At 43.5% G+C, this 23,119-nt stretch overlaps 1 protein-coding gene across 3 annotated transcripts; it reads right to left on the bottom strand.

Annotated features, from left to right (window-relative positions):
* Window positions 1-6,372: 6,372 nt before the first annotated feature.
* Window positions 6,373-22,877, bottom strand: egln2 (egl-9 family hypoxia-inducible factor 2). 3 transcript variants are annotated; one of them, XM_030397113.1, is made up of 6 exons: window positions 22,573-22,877; window positions 20,562-22,030; window positions 11,303-11,422; window positions 10,707-10,843; window positions 8,719-8,786; window positions 6,373-8,614 (listed from the first exon to the last, which is right to left on the bottom strand). In XM_030397113.1, exons 2-6 carry the CDS (start codon window positions 21,804-21,806, stop codon window positions 8,562-8,564), a joined length of 1,623 nt encoding a protein of 540 aa, XP_030252973.1. In that variant the 5' UTR covers window positions 21,807-22,030; window positions 22,573-22,877; the 3' UTR covers window positions 6,373-8,561. The 3 variants fall into 3 exon arrangements, with proteins under 3 accessions (XP_030252973.1, XP_030252983.1, XP_030252977.1); XM_030397123.1 differs by lacking the exon at window positions 22,573-22,877 and adding an exon at window positions 22,431-22,565; XM_030397117.1 differs by lacking the exon at window positions 22,573-22,877 and adding an exon at window positions 22,306-22,435.
* Between the last annotated feature and the right edge of the window lie 242 nt (window positions 22,878-23,119).

The following is a 23,119-nucleotide window of genomic DNA, read 5'->3' as shown; positions in this document are numbered from 1 at the left end:
ATCTTAAAAGTGCCTCTTTCGTTGTTATTATGCTTTTACACGAATGTTTGACTCATATTCAATCACAAATAAAGCCTCGGTTGCTTTTTGGCGAGAGTTTCACTTTAAGTGTCCCAGTAAGACATGTCAGTGAGCTAGCATGCACGATACTGGACACAGTGGGACAAGCTCAACTAAATGGAATAAAACCATCATTAATGTAGTCACCTGTGTTTTTTTCCTTCTTCGACAAGTCAAAAATGTCTGCTGTGAGAACGGTTTGTTCTTCTTCTCACACTTCAACTTTTAGACTTCTTTTAAGTAACATTTATCATGATTGAGAAAGGCCATGTGGAGATAACAGCTCACTTCCCATATTTGTTTTTTCTTGTAGCCATTTCAACATCTGTAGTACTGTAATGAGACTGTATTGAGGAAGTAATTGCAAAGAAATTTAATTAAAGACTGGACCCGGAGGTGGCATCATGAGAAATCAAAAGATTCTAAGAAGACAGCAGAAAACAAGACATACTGAAACTTACAAAGAGGTAGTAAAAGGCTTTGGGAAAATATAGTGCGGATGAGTAGGAACATCTAAATCACTGTTTGAAACGGTGAGTCTACAAGAAAACAACCACGACATTCTGAAACTTAAATGAGAGAAAGAGAAACAACCACCAAAATAATTGGTATGAAGTATAAAGGAGGCATGCAAAATCTGTATAAGAGGTCAGAGCTGAGGACAGAGCGAGGCACACACACTGAACCGGCAGTCACGACTTGCACACCTGGACTCTAAACAACACAGTCGTATAACTATTACAGTAATAGGAAGTGTAATGGTTTGGAAGGATTGCATCATTGTGAGCAGACGGCAAAAATAAGACCAATAAAGAAAACAAATGTACTTCCATATGATACAATCTGCTTGTTTGACGAAGATGTCATAAATCTTATATACAGTGTAGAGATACAGGGTCTGTGTTTTGCAGGTGAGGAACTAAATGGCTGCAGTGAGGAAGTAGTGGTAGTAGTAGTGTGGTTTCTTGTTCAAGCTTTGTAACAAGATTTCCTCAATTCCTCAATCAAGTGAACCTTTAATTCAGAGGAATCTTTTGGTGTGTTACTTTGGTTTAGTGCTCATGTGTCGATTCATTTTTTGTGCATATTTGGTGGCTGGAGTTTTGTGAACTTTGTCCATTTGTCATTTTGTGTGCAGAGATTGACCTTTTTTTGTTTATGCTGGCTGTACTCTTTACTTTCCTTTGTTCATGCAAGAACCACATTTATACCGAGTCAGGTAATGTCCACGCTCATTTTAATATGAAGCATTTGATTTCAGAAACTGCCGTGCACCAAGGACCTCGGGCTCACAGGCTTCCGGGGTGGCAGTAGACGATGGGCGGCCATGGTGCTGTGTTGATGTGATAGCCAATCAACTATAATGTGGACATCTGTGTCAGGCTGAGAGCTATTTTCTACTAAATTATGTTACTGTTGTGCCTTTGTCTTTTTTCTGACTTGGAGGCTGTCATGACCAACCAGCGGTTGACAGTGGAGGGTCTATGCGCTGACTACTGCTTCCCTCTTTTGTTTTGCACCTTCAACAATTCCATAGCCCGTCAACCACCAATTGATGCACTGCTTACATTTTGTGATATATTGCACACCTCATTGTTCAGTTGAGCTCACATCAGCTTTGACACATTACTTGTCTTCTAAACAGGGGCTCGTCTAGAACCGGGAAACGAGAACCTCTCGCAACATTTATCAGACTAGGGGTTGGAGATATGGCTTAATATAGTGTGATATTCATATGCTGGTGTAACAAAAGATTGTTGATATACAGTATGTCTGTATTTTTTTGGTATTTAGTTGAGAAACATCCAGAGTTTTCAGTGTCTAGAAAAGGCCAAATGGGGACAAAATATGGACAAAGGCCAGCCAGAAGAGGATATACTGAAACTTACAAAAGGCAAGGAACATTTTCTGGGAAAATGGTGCGTAGGAGCAATGGAACACTGAGATCATCAGGCTACAAGAAAACAGTGAGGAGTCCAAATAAGACATTCAGAAACTTACAAAAGAGAAAGAAAAACATTTCAAATTGTTGGAAAAATTTAAGTGACAGGATGGAGGAGTGAACAGAACCTGTATGAGAGATCAGAGCTGAGGAGAGAGAGAGAGGACAGGGACACTCACTGAGCCAGCAGTCACTATTTACACAGCCAGACACTGAACGACACGGTTGTATAACTATTAATAGTAAGAGTAACAGTATGGAAGGATTGCATCATTGTGACTAGACTGCCAAAATGAAATCTAAGAGCTCAATTAAAACAATCATTTACTTCTACAGCGACAGAAGGATGTCAAAAATGTCACATGCATGACATGAGTACTGCTCCAAAGCAGGTGAGGGCTGTGTTTCCATTATATGGACTGCACCTGCTCACACCTCCTGTGCTTCTCTCACATGCTGGGCGTGTTTTCAGTACGACCGAATGTGTGTGTGTGTGTGTGTGTGTGTGTGTGTTCTGCATCACATCCATACATTCCAGTCGAAAGAGAGAAAGCCAGAGGGAAATTACTAGCAAGTCTTACATCAGGCCAAACCCCACAAAGAGAACACATGAAGACTTGTCACTTCCTGACCTCTGCTGGTTTCACGTGACACTGCAGGACAAACCTGACATGAACTGCTGTGACGGAGATCAACCACAAGGTGGAGGGAGGCGACCGCAAAAAACTCCACTACTTCCCATGAAGCTGTCTGAACCTCTGCTGCCACAAGGACAAAGATGAATCTCCCTACAATCACTCTGTTGTATTTTGTCCATGAGAAGAACAATCATCAGTCAGATACATATCCAGTTAAAAATGATGCTAACGGTGTCTTAAAGGTAGCCTGGAGTGATTTGAATTTTCATCCAATACGGTTTAATACAATACTGACCTCACTGTTTATATAAAAAAAACAAGGCAGAAAGGCAGTTTTCTGAGAAGTCAGGGCTGTAATCATTAGGCTGTTCATTCAGCACATTTTTCGCGGGCTGGACCGGGTTCACTTTGACTGAACAAAATGATGGATAAAGAGCCATGATTAGGGCTGGCTCAATGTTCTGCCTTGGTTTTCTTAAACTGTTGAGTTCTAGTTTCAGCCTATGTTGGACCAATTTAATAAGACGTGGCTCTTGTTTTGAAGAAATGATTATCATTCGAGAAGTCTGAAAGAAAAAAATGCATGATGCAAGTAACTGGGGAAAAAAGTAGATTATCATATCAGAACTAGTAAGAACTAGCCCCCTCACACAAAGGGCCACATCACATAGGAACTGAGACCGACCATCAAACAGAAGCATATTAGTCCCGCAGGTGACATTTGAATTCCCCTCAGACCATGACAAAGTATCTTTTACAGGTCATGTCTCCGGTCAGGCTCCGGGCGTGTGCAGAGGAGAGGAGGAAGTGGGAGAGTGCTGCATAACAGCAGCCATAGTCTCAGGGTGCATTGTGTCGCTCTGACCCGTCTGTTTCTCAGTACAGTTTGTTTGGCTTGTCAATATGAATACATGAGTGAACTGCAAAACTATGTTCAACTGAGTGAATTAGCCACATTGAGATGGTTGCAATCCAACAGCATCTTTTGGTTTATTGTTTTCCATTCTCAAGTTGTGCTGTATTATTCAGCAAATGTCCTTTATGACGACAGTCCTCCTCTTCTTTTCTGTTTCCAACAAATATAAAATATTCCAATACAAACATTCCGAAATACTGTAGGATAAACACAGTGTTTGTGATGTCATATGAAATTATCTGCCAAGCACCAAACGCTGACTAAACGTTGTCCTAAACTAGTAAGGCAGCTGGTGAAGAAGCAGCTATAGCTTAACGGCTGGAGACCCTGATATATTGTCGGTGGAGACCAAAACAGAGATAAAACAAGTGAATACTGGACTTACGTTCATCAGGTGGCAAAAATGATGACTCCTGTGTGATAATGTTTCTTTAGCTAACAAGCTATTAGTAGCTAAAACAACTTCATGACAACTTTAATTGGGATGCTTAACTTGTATTTATCTTTTTGGAGCTCTTCTGCCCCCTAGTGACCAGAATTCTGTTAAAGAGGCTTTGATGACCTTAAGTTATCTTTCTGTGGTGCTCTGGGGACTCACTCGTGTTTATAATTATTCAACAAAAGGGCATAAAATCAATGAGGTTATAATACAAACTTACTCTTTTCCACAACTGAATAAACAAGCTGTTCTCAGAGGAAAATAAGGTCCCCAGCCAACTATTTGAAGCTAAAAAGGTGGCAGGGTTTTATATTTGTTTGATTTTATGTTGAGTCTGATTTTCTAATACTTTGCACTCGTGTTGAATGATCACCCTCCATGTCCAGTTCATAGACTCCTCACAATACTTGCAGTAACTCTACATCAACTCTGGTCCTTTGGTTTACCATTTTAATTTGACCTTGAATCCAACAAAATCCCATGAAAACATGTCCTACGTTGTGTCCATAACTGTGAACTGGCCAATGTATGTGGTTGGTGAGAAACCCAAAGCATTCTTGTACTTGAAAGTCTTTATATCGTTTTTTTATCGTCCTACTTATTAGGCTCAAGGGATCAAAAGCACAGTAAGAGAAGCAACAAGAAGGATGACTTAGAATGGCATTGTGCTTTCTCTTCATAGATCTCTCACTGATAAGCTGAACAGAAAACCCCAGCAGTCTGTGTTTTGTCAACTTTTATAAACCTTGAATCTGGCATGCTCAGTTTGATGGTCCAGCGTAAATCATTTAGTCTGTGATACAGAGCTTGGCAAGCTCTTAGTTACCATTTACAGTATGAATCATGAGGCCAAATTTAACTCTACTTGTTGGCAGGTGCTTTGTCTGCTTAAGACCTCGGGAATATCCACATTACTTAGATGTACCAGACAAGGCTGTTTCTGAATGGTCTTGGAAGACTTCACCACTGTGACGAATCCATTTCAACCAGGAACAACATCATCTTTTTATCCCAGTATTTGATTCTAATGTTTAATATGTCTTCTGCTTAGTGTCTGTGTGTCTTGTGCAACATAAAGCACATGGTTTATTAATAGCCATGGAGACAATCATTCTTCTTCACAGCATTATCCAGGTTGAATGCTGTAATTAAAGACTAATTTGCTGCTTTGATTTGTTTTCACTTTTTGTCTCTTAAAATAGACCTTAATTACACAGAAGCTTGAGGCTACTTTTCCTCACAGTAAGACTAGAAAATGATTGAAAATGAAATGGTTCACCAGCTTTGTAAGCTTTGAGCTCTGAGAGATTTCTAAAGGAGACCTATTATGGTTTCAGTGTTTTTTATATGTTCCTCATATATGTTAATGTAAAAGATATTTAACTGTTCAAAGCCCAAGGTCCCCCAATTGTGGTACTTTAAAATATGCAGAACAACCACATAGCCACTACTGCACTAATTATGAAAGAATATAGTCATATTTTATATCAAATTAAACAGCAGAAGCTGGGCTACAAACGTGTAAAAAAAACATGTTTATATGACCCAAACACAGCCCAAACACTACTCAAATAAACAACTAAACATCAAACTTCGAAGTATTCAAATAAACTTTGTGGTTGCAGAGATATACTCATTTTATTATGGATATGCAATTTTTGAGCAGAGGCCTAGAAAATTGGCTTGGGGCTTAAAGGGTTAAAGGGTTAAAGTTATAAAGTCTGCACCAACAAAAGCTCCTCTCTCCCACAGAAAACACTGCTCCTTAAACGCCTAGTCAGAAGTCCAGCCTTTAATTCTGTGACTTTCTGACATCACACTACATCACCACGTCACACAATTGCAATTTTTTATGCCTAGCAGGCAGTTTGGCATGTAAGAATTGATTTAGCACTGCTCTATGGTTGTTAGCTATGATGGCTCAGGTGTGTGTGAGCTGACCAATCAGAAGAGACTGGGTAATTAGGGGGAGGGGCCTTAAAGAGACAGGAGCTAAAACAGAGCGCTTCAGACAGAGGGGTAATACAGAGCTGCAGCAATGGATAGTATGAGAAGACTGATGTGTTGTTTTGTTTTTTTTACATTAAAGCATGTAAACCTATTCTAGTAGTAACCCACATTAAAATTATAAACTTCTCCTTTATGGGGCAGTCTTAATGTTTATTTTAGCCATATATAGGGTTGCACTGGTACACCACTGTTACGATATACCATGTATGAAAATGTATGATTACCACACAATACACATTTTCATATCTATGGACATTATATTGGTCTGTCAGTCAAAAGCACCATTGTAACAGACAGAGAGCCTGGTGTACATGATCGAGATAACGGGGATTCAGCTCATACTTGTTCCCACTAAATCAATTACAAATTCTTTGTGTACAAAAACAGACGGGTTTTAATTAAATACTGCAAAATAAAAACAAAAGAATAAGGCAAACAATTTCCATTTGTTCTCATTGATTTAGTTTCTATTGCATTTGAATGACCATATTATCCACAGCATAAAGGCATTAATCTACATTTTCAGTTATATTTTTTTTATCTATCATTCACACATGGTATTTCCAAACAATAAAGTGCTTTTTTCAAAAAAATAACCATCTCTTTAACCATAACACACTGAGAAAACACCTGCGACCCTCCTAGACGGTGGCAATCGTCACACACATTTTTACACACAGACACTCGATCCCACACACGAGCAGACAGTAGTTTGACCCTGCAGTTCACATACAGTGTATGCTTAAACGCTGTGCTTTAGACTGTTAATGGTCTTAAGTGTACAGTTGTGTGTTCGTTTGGGCAGAAGGTTTGTATTATAGCGTCCACTCTGGTGATATTTGCTGTTTCTATCTCATTAAGAACAGATAAGAGAAGCTAATGAGCATACACACATTAACACACACACACACACACACACACACACAGCGATACAGAAAACACACTCTGTTTCATCAAACCCTGTTTTGACCCCGTGTCACCGCACAGCTCGCCTCTTGTCTCAAGTGTGAGTCGTGTACTTCAGTCCTACAGAGAGCACTGCTCCACGGTTATGAAGAAAAGCTTTGTGTTCTCTATGCTCATAAAAATAATGTTCCTAAAATAGTGACTCTCAGTATTTCAACAACATGTTCATTTTCCATCTAATTCTTTTACACAAGTTCAATGTAAAGGGTCCCATTTAGAGATGTAATATGTGAAACATTGGCCACCTGTCCAAGGCCACTCCAAACAAATAGGGGGCAGCATAACACTAGAGTATCCGCTGACTGCTACTGACTGCAGCTGCCATTAGCTAGTCAGCTCAGTTAGCCGTGCAGCTAGCGGCTCAGACTAGGCGTATAAATTACGAAACAGGACGGGTTTGGGGCTAGCTGGTTAGCATGCTAACTTTGGCATAATGTCTTATTTCTTCATATTCCAATGTTGGTGGAAAAGTGGACATGACAGTCACCTGGTCCCCAAGCTCCTAGCCTGAACTGCTAACTGAGCTAACTAGCTAGCAGCAGCTGCAGTTAGCAGCAGCTAGCAGTTACTCCGGTGATATGCTGCCCTGTATGTCTTTTGAGTACGAATTCGACAGCAATTCTTACATGTTGCCTCTTTAAATCTAACACTTTACATTGAACATATGTAATAAAATTTCATGGTAAATGTACATGTAATCAAAATAATTTCAAAGTCAAGACAAACAATTTTTTTAATGCAGGGGCAGTCTTCAAAATCTGTTTTATACAATGCAACTAAAAAAAAAAGGGAGGAATTAATCATTTTGTGACTTGATTTTGTTAAAATATTAGCCCGACATTGCAGTGAAGTCCTGGGTCATTTCCTGAACTCTACTTGTGTGCTACATAGAATGAAACTACAGCTTAGAGTTGTCCTCATGCACGTTTTAAGTGCGTCCCTGTAATGTTTAGGTTTAGTGCTTGTGCCGGGACCGACATGGAGGACTGCATCGTGGTGGACAACCACTCGATGCCTTGCTTTTCTGAGCCTCTGTCTTTTACAACCAACCACTCGTACACACTCGCCCACATCACGAGACAAGGGGACCACATCACCGACCGGCGCCCTTTTACCCCCCAACTGTCCGTCCATCGATGCATCATCCCTCTCCTTGAAATGAAACCGACACCAGAGAAGAGTAAAACAATGATTTCTCACGACACCACAATGTCACTGATAACTGAACAGACAAAATCAAATAAAGGAGTCTGTGTTTTCAGTTGTCTTGTCTTCATACATGATTCAGTGAGAGGTCGAAGTCCTCTTTCTTCTTCTCCTTCTTCTGTTTTTCTGACACGGCGCGCAATTCCGATCTCTCCTCTGCCACACAATCCAGTCCATTGTGCTCTTTATCTGCCACCTCTTTGATCTGCGGCCCAATCACATGGCAGGAAAACATTACATCACACAGCCAGTGACGTACAGCTGACACCGTAAAAAGTGGCACGGTCGCTGCCGAGATAACTGACAGTTTAACAGTGTCTCCCTTTATGATCTCGGCGTCCGTTAGCAGTTCAGGAAGGCACATCTCCAGTGATTAGATGAGATTTATGTCCTGCTGTTCTGAGTGACAGGCACTTGAACGCCTTTCTGTCCTGTTGCTGGGGACACACAGATAAGAGCATATTAGCAACGCACAATATTAACAAATATAACCAGACGTGTAACGGTGCATTGAAAAAGCTAGGACGGTGAAGAAGCTTACCCAGTTTGTACTTCTCTTTAGCTTCAGCTCTCTCTTTGGCATCAAAGTACCAGACTGTGATGGCGTAGCTGTGAGACACAAGGAGGACAAAGAGATTTTAATGAGACTAAGAGGCTGTTCAGACCTGGTATCAACATGCGTCCTAAGGGATCTGATCTGTAAATTGCGTGTTTGGGCTCCCTTAGGCTGCAGCAGCAGATGTCTGTTTCAACTAACAAGTAACAGCAATGTCCCCAGACTCCCTTAACAAATTGTCTGGTTTTAAGAGTAGTTGCATGAGGATAAACACAACGAATTTTGTGAAATGGCTATGGTAAATTCTAAATCACTGGTAAAAGCTGTCCGTTTGTTGTAGCATCTCTTTACCAGCCTGTGTTCATGTCTGCTTCCCTGTTTTCTACCTCCCAACAGCTGCTTGAACACACAGTTTCAACTACTTCACCATTCGCCAAATAATATAACATACTGATGGTAAACATGTCTAAATATATAAATACAGTAAACAGTAACTAATGAATGACACTTCTGAGTCATCCTCGGAGACATTCCCCAGACTCCCTTTAAAAAAACCCGGATTTTGAGACTTGCTGCGTTAGGAGAAACTGTCTAAACGTTGTGAAGCGCTGTCTATAACACATTCGTAACTATTTGGACCTTGTTGTTAATTCGGCAAACATAACACATGAACGTGTATAAAAACGTTGTATCGGTTCGTTCCAGTGATGTAGGGGTGTATTTGCATGTAGAGCGCGGAAGAGAGATCTGATCATGAAGTCACTCATGACCTCTTTAATGCCAGGTGTGAACTGACCGGCTTGAGGCTGTCCACTTGTGATCGGATCACTCAGGAGGAACGGTAAAAAAACAATCGTGAATACAGAAATGATGAGTTCAGTTCCACTTCAGTCTGGTCAAATGTGTCCCTTTAAAGGCCATTCCCTCATGTATAAATGTTAATCAGCAACTGTGTGTGATAAGGATGAACCTGGCTGAAAAATATCAGCTCAAAGGGGTAAAAACTGATCTTAGAAAGATACTTTTTTGATGACAGATGAAAATGTCTTGCATGACATGATGTAAATGTCTTCATTGGTGAAAGGTTATCTGGCTGTGGTAGGGCAGGGTAGCAGATGTCCAGGCCAGCAGAGGGTTAATCTCTCCGGCTTCTAGTCTCTCCTGTGGGGCTGTGTTGTTTATTCCTGTCTCTCATGTCTGTGCCTCTGCAGCACGAGTCCTGCAATCGAACCTTCCTCCCCTCTTCCTCCCGTCGACCCCCTCAGGAAACACATACTTCCTGCCTCCGGCTCCACCTCGCCCCCCAGCAGTCAGATGGAGAGGAGAGGAGAGGAGAGAAGAGGAGGGGAGGAAATGCAGGAGTGGAAAGGTATGTATCGAGGAAGCAACTATCTGCTGCTGCGATTTAAAAACCGGTGTGTGTGCAGGTGCGTTCATGTGTTCAAGTGTGCCGATCTAATCTCAGCATCAAATAAAGTTTACCAGATGTGGATCGTAGTTTCTGTCTGTCAGTATACTTTTATTTTATGTCTCTTTTTAACTGATTCCTGAGAAAAATCAGCTCATGACCTGAGGAGAGATGGAAAGAGGAAACATAAAAGAAAAGACTCCATGCAAACACAGATACAGATCTTTCCTCGTCTGTGCGTTTCTGCATGTGCGTGTTTGTGTGTCTTTGTGCTATTTAACCTGCTGGGCTCGTATATTAAAAATGTATAATTATTGTAATTTTGTTTTCAGTGCAAACAGTGTTAAATTATTTAAACGCTCATTTGCAGTTTATTCCCATTATAACCAACACATCATTAATTATATTGTGTGTATTTACACAGGAGAGTGAACTAAAATATGCTAGATTTACACAACTGACAATTTTGGCAGTGTGCCCTGCCTCTTCCCATACAGAAATAAAATCATGGCATAACTTTATACGAGTTTGTGTGCGAGTGGGCTCGTTTGAAGAGCGTACTGACCGAGTGGCGTAGGCTGGCTTGACTTCGTGTGGGTTCCTGCGGTCAGACCAGAAGATGAGCAGCCGGTCAAACAGAGGTTCGATGTTGGCTACCACACTTTTGCCCTCGGGGTAGATCTGCAGCATCCCACCTTGTTTCTACAAACACACACACACAGGGAGCATAGCCACAGTCACACAAGCAACTCGGTGTACAATTTTGAAGTAAAAATCCTAAGAATTTGAACATTTGCTTTGAGATAGTCACACTGAGAGACATTCAAACACAAAATAATTAAAGGTGCACTATGTAGTCTTGGGAAGAAAGCTGAGTATGGTAATATTCACAATATTATCAAGGTAATAATGCAAACTCAGATATTTATTTGATAAGTATATTTCCATAACTAAATAAAAAAGCTGAGCTCAAAGGAATATAAATTCCCCAGAAAAGTTGTTTTAAAGCTAGAAAGGGTTACGCAAATATAAACGGCATAAAATTGTGTGTGAGTGGTTTATTGATTTTATCAACTCATGAAAATCAATCAATAAAGATCTTTCTATTCCCCAAAACGACAGAGTGCACCTTTTAAATTCATATTTATACTTGAAAGGTACCTTGACATCCCAGTCCTTGTTCAGATAGTAGATGCACGTGATGCATCGTCCGTCACCGTTTGGGTTGTCAACATGGCGGACGTACCCTGCCCCGTTGCCTGGGTAACAGGCAACCATGGCCTGAAAACCAGAAAGAATTGGATTGTTAGTTGAGCAAAAAAAGCACGTGATGCAGTGTCAGAACAAAAACAATGTGAGAGAGCAGTAACTTAAGGTATTTATTATCCTTATCCGATAAACTAGGTTATTTTTCTCATGTAGTGAATTTTGTCTTGCAACGATGAGCCGATAGATCAATTTGTGGAATGGACGAAAATTAATCGGAAACTATTTTGATGATCAATTTGTGGTTTCAGACATTTTCAAGCAAAAAATACGCTTGGAGCATCCACTAGGGTACGATCATTAATATTAGATTTCCTGACGTAATTTGTGTCACGAGAGGGGAAAGGAGCGGAGAAATGTGTCAGAGTTCAGCCGTTGTTCCCAGCTCCAGAATGATCTGAAGATAGAGTATCCACGTTCAAACAATGGTCTCGCGCTGGTATTTCCCCTGCATGACGTCTCTGTGTTTCGTAGGCCGCGAAGCCGGAGAGCGCCTCTCTCTCTGGGGAGCCCGAGAGGAACCGAGACCTGCGTGAGAGCTCTTCAGTCAATGCGCATTCCAGACCAGGGCCACTACAGGTCCACGTGACTGTAAATGCACTGCAGCAGGGCCTGTGTTACTATTAAGTATCAGCCTGAACCAGGGAGAGAAGCTCGTGTTTCAGTTGTGCGAACAGTTTCCACACAAGTCTTTTCAGCTGATTCACACGCTGACTGACATCAGCCTTTACTGGCAGAGGGAGATTTCAGATGATGACAGTTGGCAGCGCATCGAGTAATAGCTTCAGTATTATCTCCCCGGGCTGACGTACAAAGGCAGATCCTGTCACTTTCTTGACTTATACTGTTCTGCATGGGAAGAGTTTCAACATCAGAGTCGCCGCATCACTTCAGCTGGATCCCGGGACACTATCATTCATGAGTAACAGGTTCTGCACAGCTGCAGTATCGACCTGACACTTAAGCTCAGTGCGAGAGCCATGGAGTTCTACGACGTGTTCTTGTGTCGCTTATGCAACTTAAACAAAAGTGACAGCAGGTTTTTTTTGCGTAGGAGGGCTCCGGTCAGGGAGCAAGTCGCTCCCCTCCGACTCCTCACTGTGGTGTTTTCCTCCTCATTCACAGCCAGGCGAGTCCGGTCGTGTACGACTCTGTTCAGCTGCCATCGCTGTCATTGTCAGCTCTCATTAACGACAACCGGCCCACAGTCGGAGCTCATTAACCTCCGGACCTTTTCGCTCCGGGCTCCAACTGACAACCAGACCTGCTGCGTCAAAATGAACATATCAAATGTGCGCGGAGAAAAAAAGAAAATGTGTGCATGCACGCAACGATCATTAGAATGATAAATGTGATCTGAGTTATTAGAGGTCGTTACTCGCAGGAGAGGAGCTTATCTTGTTATAAGTGATCTGTTTTGTTAATGATGTGCTTATTAAGGCTGTCGGAGAACAAATGCGTTGGTCCTTTAATTTAGGCCTTTGAGTTCATTTCTGTGTGCATGTGTGTGTTTTAGTGCTGTCAGTCTTTCTCTACAGTCCCGTTCAATTGTCTATACTTATTCTTTTTAATATCTGAACTACATTAAGATGTTTAAATGTCAAATCCCAAGAACATTTGGAGTTACTCAGCTTTCAAGCCAAGTTATAATTAAGCCTTGGCACTGGTAAGCCCGGTGATGAGGAGGATCGAGGCTTTCTGATACTCCTTTAACGTTTTTTATAAGGAGAGAAAGCCGGGAGCCATTTATGTTAGCCAACACACAAGACGTCAGGGAGAAAACGCCCCATCTCACATCGTTAAAGGAAGCAAGAAAAGTTTCCTTCAACCAGATCTGCACCAAAAGTTAAATGGGTTCATTCTGGGCTGAGACCCATCCGCCACCAAAGTTTTGCGGAAATCTGTTCAGCAGTTTTTTTGTAATCCTGCTGACAAACCATTTTATGTTTCCATTTTTCCACTGGGAGTCAGAGCTAGGAATGACGTGAACTACACCAGTAACCCTCTTGGCGGAGGTCCATCATTTTCAAAACAAACATGGCATTCGATTTTCTTTTTAATGTTTGATATACTGGACTAATGTATTGGGCAGTCATGATTTGTTATAGAGCAGTGTTTTTCAAGGGTGGGTCCTGTGCCACAGGAACGCACATGCACAGACAGTCCAGACCATTGTTTCACATTGTTCCACTGACTGACAGCTGGAAAAGACTGCGAGCAAGAAAAAACACACTCGAGGAAGCACGTATCGCATTCAGTGAGAAACACTCAGTGGAAACAGACTCTTTTACAGAAAAAAAAACTCCACAGGGTGCAACTTCAATAAGACTTTGTTTTCCAGTGTTCAAACCTGTCGAGCCAGAATTTCTGATGACAGATATGAATTACCCCATGGTACCCCTATTTGCTCACCCAGCGAGATTATCTACACTTATCGCCACGTGAAAAAAAAAAAAAGTCCTGCAGAGAGAAGTCTTCTTTTAGCACACTGCTGTCAGTGTCAGGTTCAACATATGACCCGCTGTCGCACATCTCATACCAAGCTGACTCCACCTGATACTCTGTCTTGTAGGGAGCGATGGGACGGGAACTTGTTCTGACAATTTCCTTGTTTTGTTTTGTTTTTTTATAAAAATGTACACAGATGATCATATTTTTATAATGACATTAACGTACATATTTGTTTTGAAACAACAGGAGTACTATCCACCCTCTTACCACGAATTGTCATGTAAATACAACTTTCTCATGAAGTTATTGTCACTACTGTCAATACCAGGGTTTATTTTTTATTTTGACGACAGCAATGTTATGAAATATATTCAAAATAAACTGAGCTCAACGATGGATTTTCTCTATGTACATATAAGGATCAGAATAATTATTTTCCCAGCGAGCACAGCAAAGCTTTTTTTTTTTTTTTTTCAAACTGGCAACAGCCTTAACAGCTGTAATTAACCACAATTTGCATGTAATATGCCACACCAGACAGCTCTGCCCTAGCCTGCAGCATAAACACATCACACACACACATGCACACATAAAAATACACAACGTCTACGCCAGAGCTGACGCAAGACAGGCATTTAATCTAAGAGGAGAGTTATGTTATTAAAAAAAAAAAGAAAAAAGATTTGAATTAATCACACATCAGGAGTATTTCAACTAGTTTCACATACATCCACATGACCTCCTGTGTGTGTGTGTCAGCAGACACACACACACAGAAAACATTCAGACACACAGCGTGACACGGCACGTCTCGATCCTATCTGTCCTTTTCTGCCATCCAGGCTCCTTCATCTCTGTGCCCACAGTGAGCTCTAATTGGCACCGACCACCTGTCTGCCAGGCACCAGCATTAGTGGCCCCTAATGGCATAACTGGGTAGATAGCCTGCTGTCTAGGTGATGGCTGGGCAGTTGGAACAGGCCGTTCTGGACGAGAACCAAAATAAAACTCCAAATGCTGCACGCAGATTCAGATAAGAGGAATGATAGTGGAGAGAGGGGGCGGATAGGCCTTGAACAAATACCTCCATTACTGCTCGTCAGGGAGAGAGAGTGAGGGGAGGAACACGCGTCATTATGTAAGCTTTACTATATTTGCTGGTCTTTTGTCCTCTGTGGTGGTATACTGGATACCCTTGGATTTAGGACAAAAAGATCAGCATTCATCTACCAATTTCTGATACATTTTATGGACCAAACAGCATCTTAAAAGACAATGAAAATAATAGTCTCAGCCCTACAAATGGATGCCAGATCAAACAGTTCCTGTCATACAATGGTAGCATTGAGTGACTTCCACTCTAGTGCGCTGCCTCAGGACTGTGCACAGCTTTAAAAAGAACCGACACATGGATAACTAGTCGGGACACCTTCTTCAGTGAGCTAAACTGGTCCTGTTTGTGCATGTGGGTCAGATACAGGGTCAGGCTATCCAGGGAGAAGACAGAGGGAACCGTCGCTTCATCTCCTCTCTAACAACCAATACCTCATTTTCTAATCTCAAATCTGACAGACGTTTTTTTTTCCACACGTTATCTTTAACCCACGCAGATCATTTTTGTGCAAGGTTACATGAAGCCCAGGATTGCCGGGGTGCTAAAAAGAATGAGTGGGCAGCCCGCCGTGACTTAATTACTGTAGCTGATAGCAGAAACAATTAACTTTGAAATGGCATTCACCAAGAAACTAGATTAAATGTAGATCATGGGCGCTTCCTCTGATGAGCGCTGCATGCGCGATAAGTCGAGAAGACAATACTCCTAATTTATGAAATGCAAAGATTCACTGGACCAACGTCCAACTTAAACCTTCAGCACGGAGCCCTCACGGACTTTAATCAACAAAATTGTGACAGTAACAGGAGGGTGGAAATCAACATGACCATGAACTAGAAGTGCTACATCACGAATTTCTGATTAAGTTGGCCTTGTGAGAGTCCTCAAGCTCTTCCAAATTACACAGTAGGACAGCCCCTTGCCTTTATCTGTTAGAAACCAGCATCGAAATCTGTGAGTCACTCTGAAAGTTTGGGAGCGGGCCAGGGTCTTGCTCAAGGACACTGTCGCACCACAGATGTTTGCAATCTTCTTGGGCTGGAACAATTTGATTTGCTTACTGTGAAGCAGCCCTGCTATCTTTACACAGCTGAGCGACATAGGGTATGGTTTAAATTTGCATTGGCTTTTATTAATTGTTTTCTTTTTTTTAATCACAGTATTTGAGAGTTAAATAAAGTGAATCGTGGCGAACTGCAGCGTCAATCTAACCTCATATGTGTGCTGTCCTCCCACGGATAATATCACGACTCATTATTCAGACAGAGAATTTGAAGGTCAGAGGTTGGACTATGGATCCGGAATTGTTTCTGAGGTAGTAATATCTCTAATAGGTTATGGACTTACTTCAACTCAAACAACAATGCTCAACTGGCCTTTTTAATTTCAAGATTTTGGACTATTTTGCTTCATCAACACATCTTGTTTCAGACAACTGGAAGAAGAAAATGTCCAAACCGCACGTTTAGCTCAGAAGTATCCAAATGAGTGTGTATTTAATCAGATAACGGTTAATTTGTGCACTTAAACACACATTCTCAGAAAGCTTGAAATACAAAAATAGGTGTTGGGGAAGTTTTGTGGTGTTATCTATTAAAATCTTGCCTCCTACTTACAGGAAAAACTTGTCTGTGTGTGTGTTTTGAAGGTTTGTGTGCTTGCTTTCATCGCTACGGTTACCAAGTATCAGCCTCTTATAGCTGATGCTGAGTCACGTCCACACAGCACCGGCTGACGTGATATCGGCTTGTGTGTGTGTGTCCAGAGGTCGTGATCCAATTCACCGCACTGCTGTTACTAGGAGGGACCATGTTTGGAGAAGATGCTTTCATAGATGGAAGAATTGTAAGCACAATCAAATATTCAGGTGTCATTTAGTGTTAATAGCATGCTGGTTATTATATGAACATAAAACAAAGTGAAAGAAAAAGTGCTAAAGTGTGCACAGCCCTCATGAGTCAATCCTGCTACGGCCCCAACGGCACTCATTGTGAATGAGTCACCACTGAACATCAGGATGGAAAAACTCTGTGTGTGTTTCTGTGGGTGTATGCATGTATGAAATTATGATGAATAATAAAATGCTTTATATTATACATATGCTATACGTGTGTTGACAAATACAAACGACAAAACACAGTATGAAAAAAACAAGGACCAAACCTTCTACTCATCACAACCATGTTTGAGACAGAACTGGGATGAGGCTGTGTTTTCTCCTGTGTCCGTTTGTTGGTTGGTTTGTCAGCAGGATTACACAAAAACTACTGTACAAGATTATGATTAAACCTGGATAGAGGATAGGCCCAGAATAGACCTCATCAAGTCTTGGTGCGGATCCGGATAAAAGGACAGGTCCAGGGAATTGTTCCGCTTTCATTGACATGGTGAGATATTTTTGTTATTTTTTACATTTTCGTTAGGGAATAGGGCATGGATCTGGATTTTTATATTTTTTTTCATTTAAGTAGCTGGTGAGCTTAATCACGAACAGGACTTTTTAATTAATTACATTTTTGATTTGAAGGTCGCACAGTGCCGTGCACATGTAACTAGTAGTGAATGTAGACTAAATTAATACCAAAAGGGCAAATTTTCTCTGCCTTCCATCTCCCATCCGATCGTGCTAGCTCCGGCGTCTGCAGCTGCGCTGAGTGTGTGAATGTTTGACTTCTAGCTCCTGCCTGTGTGGTGGCACTATTGAGCTCGAGAAGGGGCATCTGAGGACACGCTGCTGCAGCAGACATTCTCATTATGCCAGAGCTTCTACTGCATCGTCCCTCCTCGCTCGCTCAACGCAAATCCTCCCACTCCTCCTCACACTCTCACTTCCAGTCTATCCCCTCCCCTCCTCATGTGTCTCATTACCCTGCCCTGAGTTGTTTTCTCTCTTCTCCCCACGATGCAAGACTTTTCCCAGCATCTCCTTCGGACATATTAACTGAATTGTCCTTTCATTGTTAACGCTGTAATCCTTCCCGCTGATGATCTAACAGGCAGCGAAGCCGGGCTACTGCTGACTAACTGTTAGTCAGGGTGCAGCGATATTACACCACTGCTGGTGAGGCATTATTTCGGGCGCTGCCAGCCCCTCTCCTTCTCTCTCCATCGCTCTCATACACAATGCAGTGTTCTGACTCTGTATGGGCCTGTTACCAAGGTAACGGCTGGGAAATATTTTGTCCAAGTGTCGTAGAGGGGTTGATAAGATGAAGGAGAAAGAGGGTGAAGTAAAGGACAGGGGGAAGGAAAGGGAGGTCAGGATAGAGGAGAAGACGGAAAGTGACTAAATGAAGGAACGGGGCGGAATGAAATCAGGTTATCGTGGAGAAAAAGGAGAGGTCGGAACAGACGCAGCGACCTTTTATCTGACGTACTCCTCCCTGATCTTCCTTTTTATTTTGCCATCACGTCCCCTCCCTCATACAGACTCCATCATCGTATCTATCACTACGCTGCCTCCCGCAGTCCTCTCGGCCAGGACATTTTGTTCTGTGCAGCACTGAACTTTTTGTTATGTACCAAGGGCAAATAGAGAGATAGTGAGCAAAGACCAGTTTGGATTATGCACCGTTTGCCAGAGAAACAGCCAAATAAGTGGACAACTTAGCAAGGAACATTTACAGACAACAATACTGAACAATAAGCTTCTGGATGGTATAGACGGACATGTCACAGACATGACAGACAACTTCTCTTCACTGTTTTCTCAAGCCTCATTTGAGTTCTAATCCAAGTGATTAAATGAAAGAAACATGCCTATCAATCAGTTTCATATTCACTTTGGAGCTGAACAAAATTGTAACACACACACAAAAAAAATGATGTTTCGATTTTCTTTGATGGATATTATAATTTTGGATGATTGATGATGATGATTGATGTCACGTTTGTATGTCCCAAACAAATGCGGTTTCTAACATCTGGAGAACGAGGTTTGTAAGACAGCGGTTTCACCAATTAAATCCTCTTTAGGCTCCTCTTCTCGAAGCATCAAGAGATGAAGGGGGGGGGCACTTATGGATGCGACTCAGCAGTGGTCCGAGCTGCAGATTTGGTGCCGAAGCATAAAAACAATCGTCAGACATTTCTCTCTCCTGCATGACTTTGACCTGACAGCAGCTTGGTCGGCTCCGTACCGTACGTGTGAGAGCAAAGGCTACTGGTGTGAGGTATGCCCAACCAATCGCTGCTCAAATATAAGCTTGTGCTTATGTCAACGACTAGGTGTGCGGGGGGGGGGGGGCAAGGTGCGACGTGCACAGGGACGGGGTGAGCGAGGTTCTTGGGGAAAGATAGACTGAGAGACGAGAGGGGTGAAGACCGAATACAATTATAGCACTGTTTCATTTATAGTTGTTTATCGCTGTCGATTAAGCACTGCAGAAGTTAACCTGCGGTTGCCAGGTAACAGCTTTCAACCTAATTTAACCGTAGTGCTGTGACTACTTTTCAGGATCGGGTCAGACCATGTACCGAGATTTATTTTTGGATTTCCAACAGTTTGACACAGTTAACATGTGTAACACTGTCGGACCGGCGCCGTCTGTGAGCGTTACGGTGCTTGTATTTTGGCTGTACTGAACAGAGCGTCTGCTGGAACACAGAGAGCGTGTTGGGTAACAGTCTAGACCGGCACATAATGGTTAACTCACGGCTGATAGGGGGAAAAAAACAGTCATAATTACAGCACAGAGTGACGGACAGGAAGGACAATCATGTTACTTAATGTGAATGTTTTTCACTCTGTGGCGCTGTGTTTCCATAATGTTTAACACCAGCAGATTCAGCCAAGATTGGAGAGCATCATCTAGTTTCAGAATGGAGAAAGAGGCCAGACTGCAATCACAAAGGGTCACTGACATCACCTGGCTCAGATAACCCACGACTGCGTCACTACAGGGAGAAGAGGTGGGGGGAGGATGAAGGGGGGGTTCTCTGTCTTTCACGCAATGTCCATGACAGCTGTGTGGAGGACAGAGGAATCGACTGCCTGCCGGGCCGGCTTGAGACTGCGATGGAGAGGAATCAACACAGTTAAAGGCAGCTGAGCATTTGAAAACTATCGGTGGGAAAGGGAAACCGAGGCATGCAGAGCAGTCACGCTAAAATAAAGAGAAAACAGGGGGCCAAGAACAACGCTCCCACCATGACGGCACCATGTTTTGCATGGGTGAAAGTGGTGATAGGAGAAGTTGTCTTCAAAGGCAGAGATAGACTGATGACAGAGGAGATACAGCCACAGAGAGGTTTTATTTTTCTTCTGGGTACCAGAGGCAGGGGCAAACTTAGGCAGGCCTGAAGCCGGGCACAGGGCCAGCTTAGAAGGAAGGCTCAGCCTGCAGTGCCTCTTTATCGAGCTTGCATGTGCCGGAAACACCACAGGGCTCATCCTGACTGTCCTACCTGACGCTGAGCTCACTCTCCCATTGTGGTGTGAAGACAGAGCAGAGCAGAGCAGACATGACACAACCAACCACTTACTCCAAACTTAACATCATCACTCCTTCGTCAGCTTTTTTAATAGCCCCTATTTTTCTGTTGTGGATGGAAAAAACATGCCCCACCTATCCCCACTCGTTTCCTCACCTTAGTGCGTCCATTGATGACACAGTCACCCAGCTGTCCATTGGCAGCGCTGTACATGACGGCCTCATCAATGTGAGCCATCAGTGCCCCGATGCTCATGCACCCGGGCTCCCGTCCCTCCACCCAGGCGATCTGGTCGCCCCGGATGCTCCGAGAAGGTATGCTCTTCTGGCTCACCAGCTGCCCGCCCCGAAACTTCCCGCTCCGGTTTAGGAGCTCCACCTCCTCCAGGACCCTGTTGCCCAGCTGAGGGCCCAGGAAGTTGTCCTTCACACAGATGCCATAGTATTTCATGCAGGGGACAATATACTGCAGGGCTATCCGCTCTGCTGACCAGCCGGCCCCTGTAGGAGGCGGCGGGGTCGGGATGCTGTCAGCCTCAAGTGGGGAGGTCTGGCTGGAGGCAGCTGGCGGGCCCAGGGGGGCCACTTTGAGTCCTTTGTGCTGGTTAGTATGAGGGACAGGAGGGGTGAAGGGAGATTGAGGGGTGACAAAGTGCACATGGCCAATAGTCATTTGGGAGCTGCTGACTGGGGCTGTGAGTGGGGCGACAACTCGGGCCGCTCTGGAGGCCTCTGAAGATTTGTGTGCAACAATTGCATCAGCCAATCTTCTCCGTTTAGAGTCCAAGTCCCCCGGGTCCACAGAACTCCCCAGCCCGGATGACCCGACCATGTGACCAGTAAGGCTTCCTGACCCCATGTCCCGGTTCTCCCCACCTCTCCGCTTCTGCTGTTGGACCTGTCTGGCTTTCAGGTCACCATTGATCCTCCTCATCACTGAGGGGCACTTCTCATGAGCAGTCCGGTCCCCGTTCTCCACCAGACAGGCTCTGCTGGTTGGGGGGTACATGGGGCCGCCTGTCACCCCCGCCTGCCCCTTCATCTGTGCCGGGTAACCGTTCGGTGTGTGGGCCAGAGCTCCGGCGTGGCTCCCCTCCACGGTGGCGGACGGGGACACCACCCCGCCGCTGTAGAGCGGCACGCCGGTCTTGGACTGCTTCGTCGGGGTTGTGATCGCGGGGGAGTCGGTCTGCGAAGCCAGACCCGCCAGTAACTCCTCGGCGGTCGGACTCCCGACCGGCGCCGCGCAGAAGCCGTTCAGACCCATGTCCGCTCGGTAAATGTCCGCGGCTGCACCGACGAGCTGCTGCCCGCTCGTCCCTCTCTCGTGTGTGGGTGAAAAAGCGACGGGTCCGCGGGAAGAGCTTGGGTTTATAAGGTCCGTGTGTCCCAAGCTCTCCATTTCATCTCGTCATCAGCTGGATGCGCACGTAGCTCACGTCCTCGCTTCATTTTCTAGCTGAGCCACTGCTGTCTCTGATGGAGAGGAGCTCTGCCACAGCTGCGAGAAGTTTCATGCCCCGGTCCTCTTCCTGCTGCCTTTATTTCACCCATTCTCCTCTCATTTAATGCTCTTAAAATGCGTTTGTATCCTTCTTATACACATTGTGTTGCTGTGTTGGGTATCTGCGGAGAGTAAATGATACACTTTAGTCCTATTAATAGCACAGCGCAGATCACTTGCCACAGAGCTGGACTTCATAAATCTACAGTATTTATATGTTGCAACAAACATCTATAGAGGTATTTATAGACCTGCCGTTAACCGGGGGCGAGAAAAGCAGTGCCAACAGGACAGCTGTAGCCTATATAAACACAATTACACCAGTAACAAGTGCATTATATCTGCGCCTCATAAGTTTTAACCATAAACGAGAAGCAAAACAGAAAAATGAACTCACTTTAACTGACTGATATTAGACTGAAACACCATTTTTTTACGACTTATATTCCGACTACTGATTTCTGAACTTAGCAGCCTCATGTTCACGTCCCTGCTTTTAAATAAAAAATAACACACACACACCAAATGCATGGATCCGCTTAAAAACACACATTTCAAAAACATTAAATGTGAAGCTGCAATGTCTTTAAAAGAGAGAGAGAGAGAGAGAAAGAGAGAGAGAGAATACAAGCGTCAGTCCAGGAGACCACAGTCCGCTGCTTACCTACGGCAGCCGACAGCAATGCAAATCCACAGCGAGCGTACGTGACAGGCTGAGAGTACGCATGTTATTTCCGGGATTGTCTTGCCCTTGTGTGTGTGTGTGTGTGTGTGTGTGTGTGTCCCATCCAATTTTCTTGGCGGTTATAAATAATATCCGAGTGCGACCGACAGCTCCCCGACACCGTCCGAGCTCACAGAGGGGACGGAGGGAGCCACACAGGGTCCCCTTCAAGGCACCTCGTAAAAAAAAAGCGCTCCCTCCGTTGTGTCAGCGAGCGCCCCTCACTTTCCCTCTGTTGTCCTCCTCCTCCTCTCCACTCCCTCCTGTCATTTACATGCACACGGGCCATGTGACTAGCCGCCGCTACAGACAACCGCAACTGCACGGAGAGAAGCCGCCCTGCATACAGAGAACATCGCCTAATCATATAGAAACAAAAGTAAAAAACAAAAAAAAAAAAAACACTTTTGTGATGTTATAATCGCCGCATACATTCCTGTGAGTGAATAATCTGCAGGTTCAATTCACCCAGATTACTTTTTTGTTG

Source organism: Sparus aurata, chromosome 2 (assembly GCF_900880675.1).
Source record: "Sparus aurata chromosome 2, fSpaAur1.1, whole genome shotgun sequence".
Lineage (NCBI taxonomy): Eukaryota > Metazoa > Chordata > Actinopteri > Spariformes > Sparidae > Sparus > Sparus aurata.
This window is presented reverse-complemented; position numbering and strand designations above follow the sequence as displayed.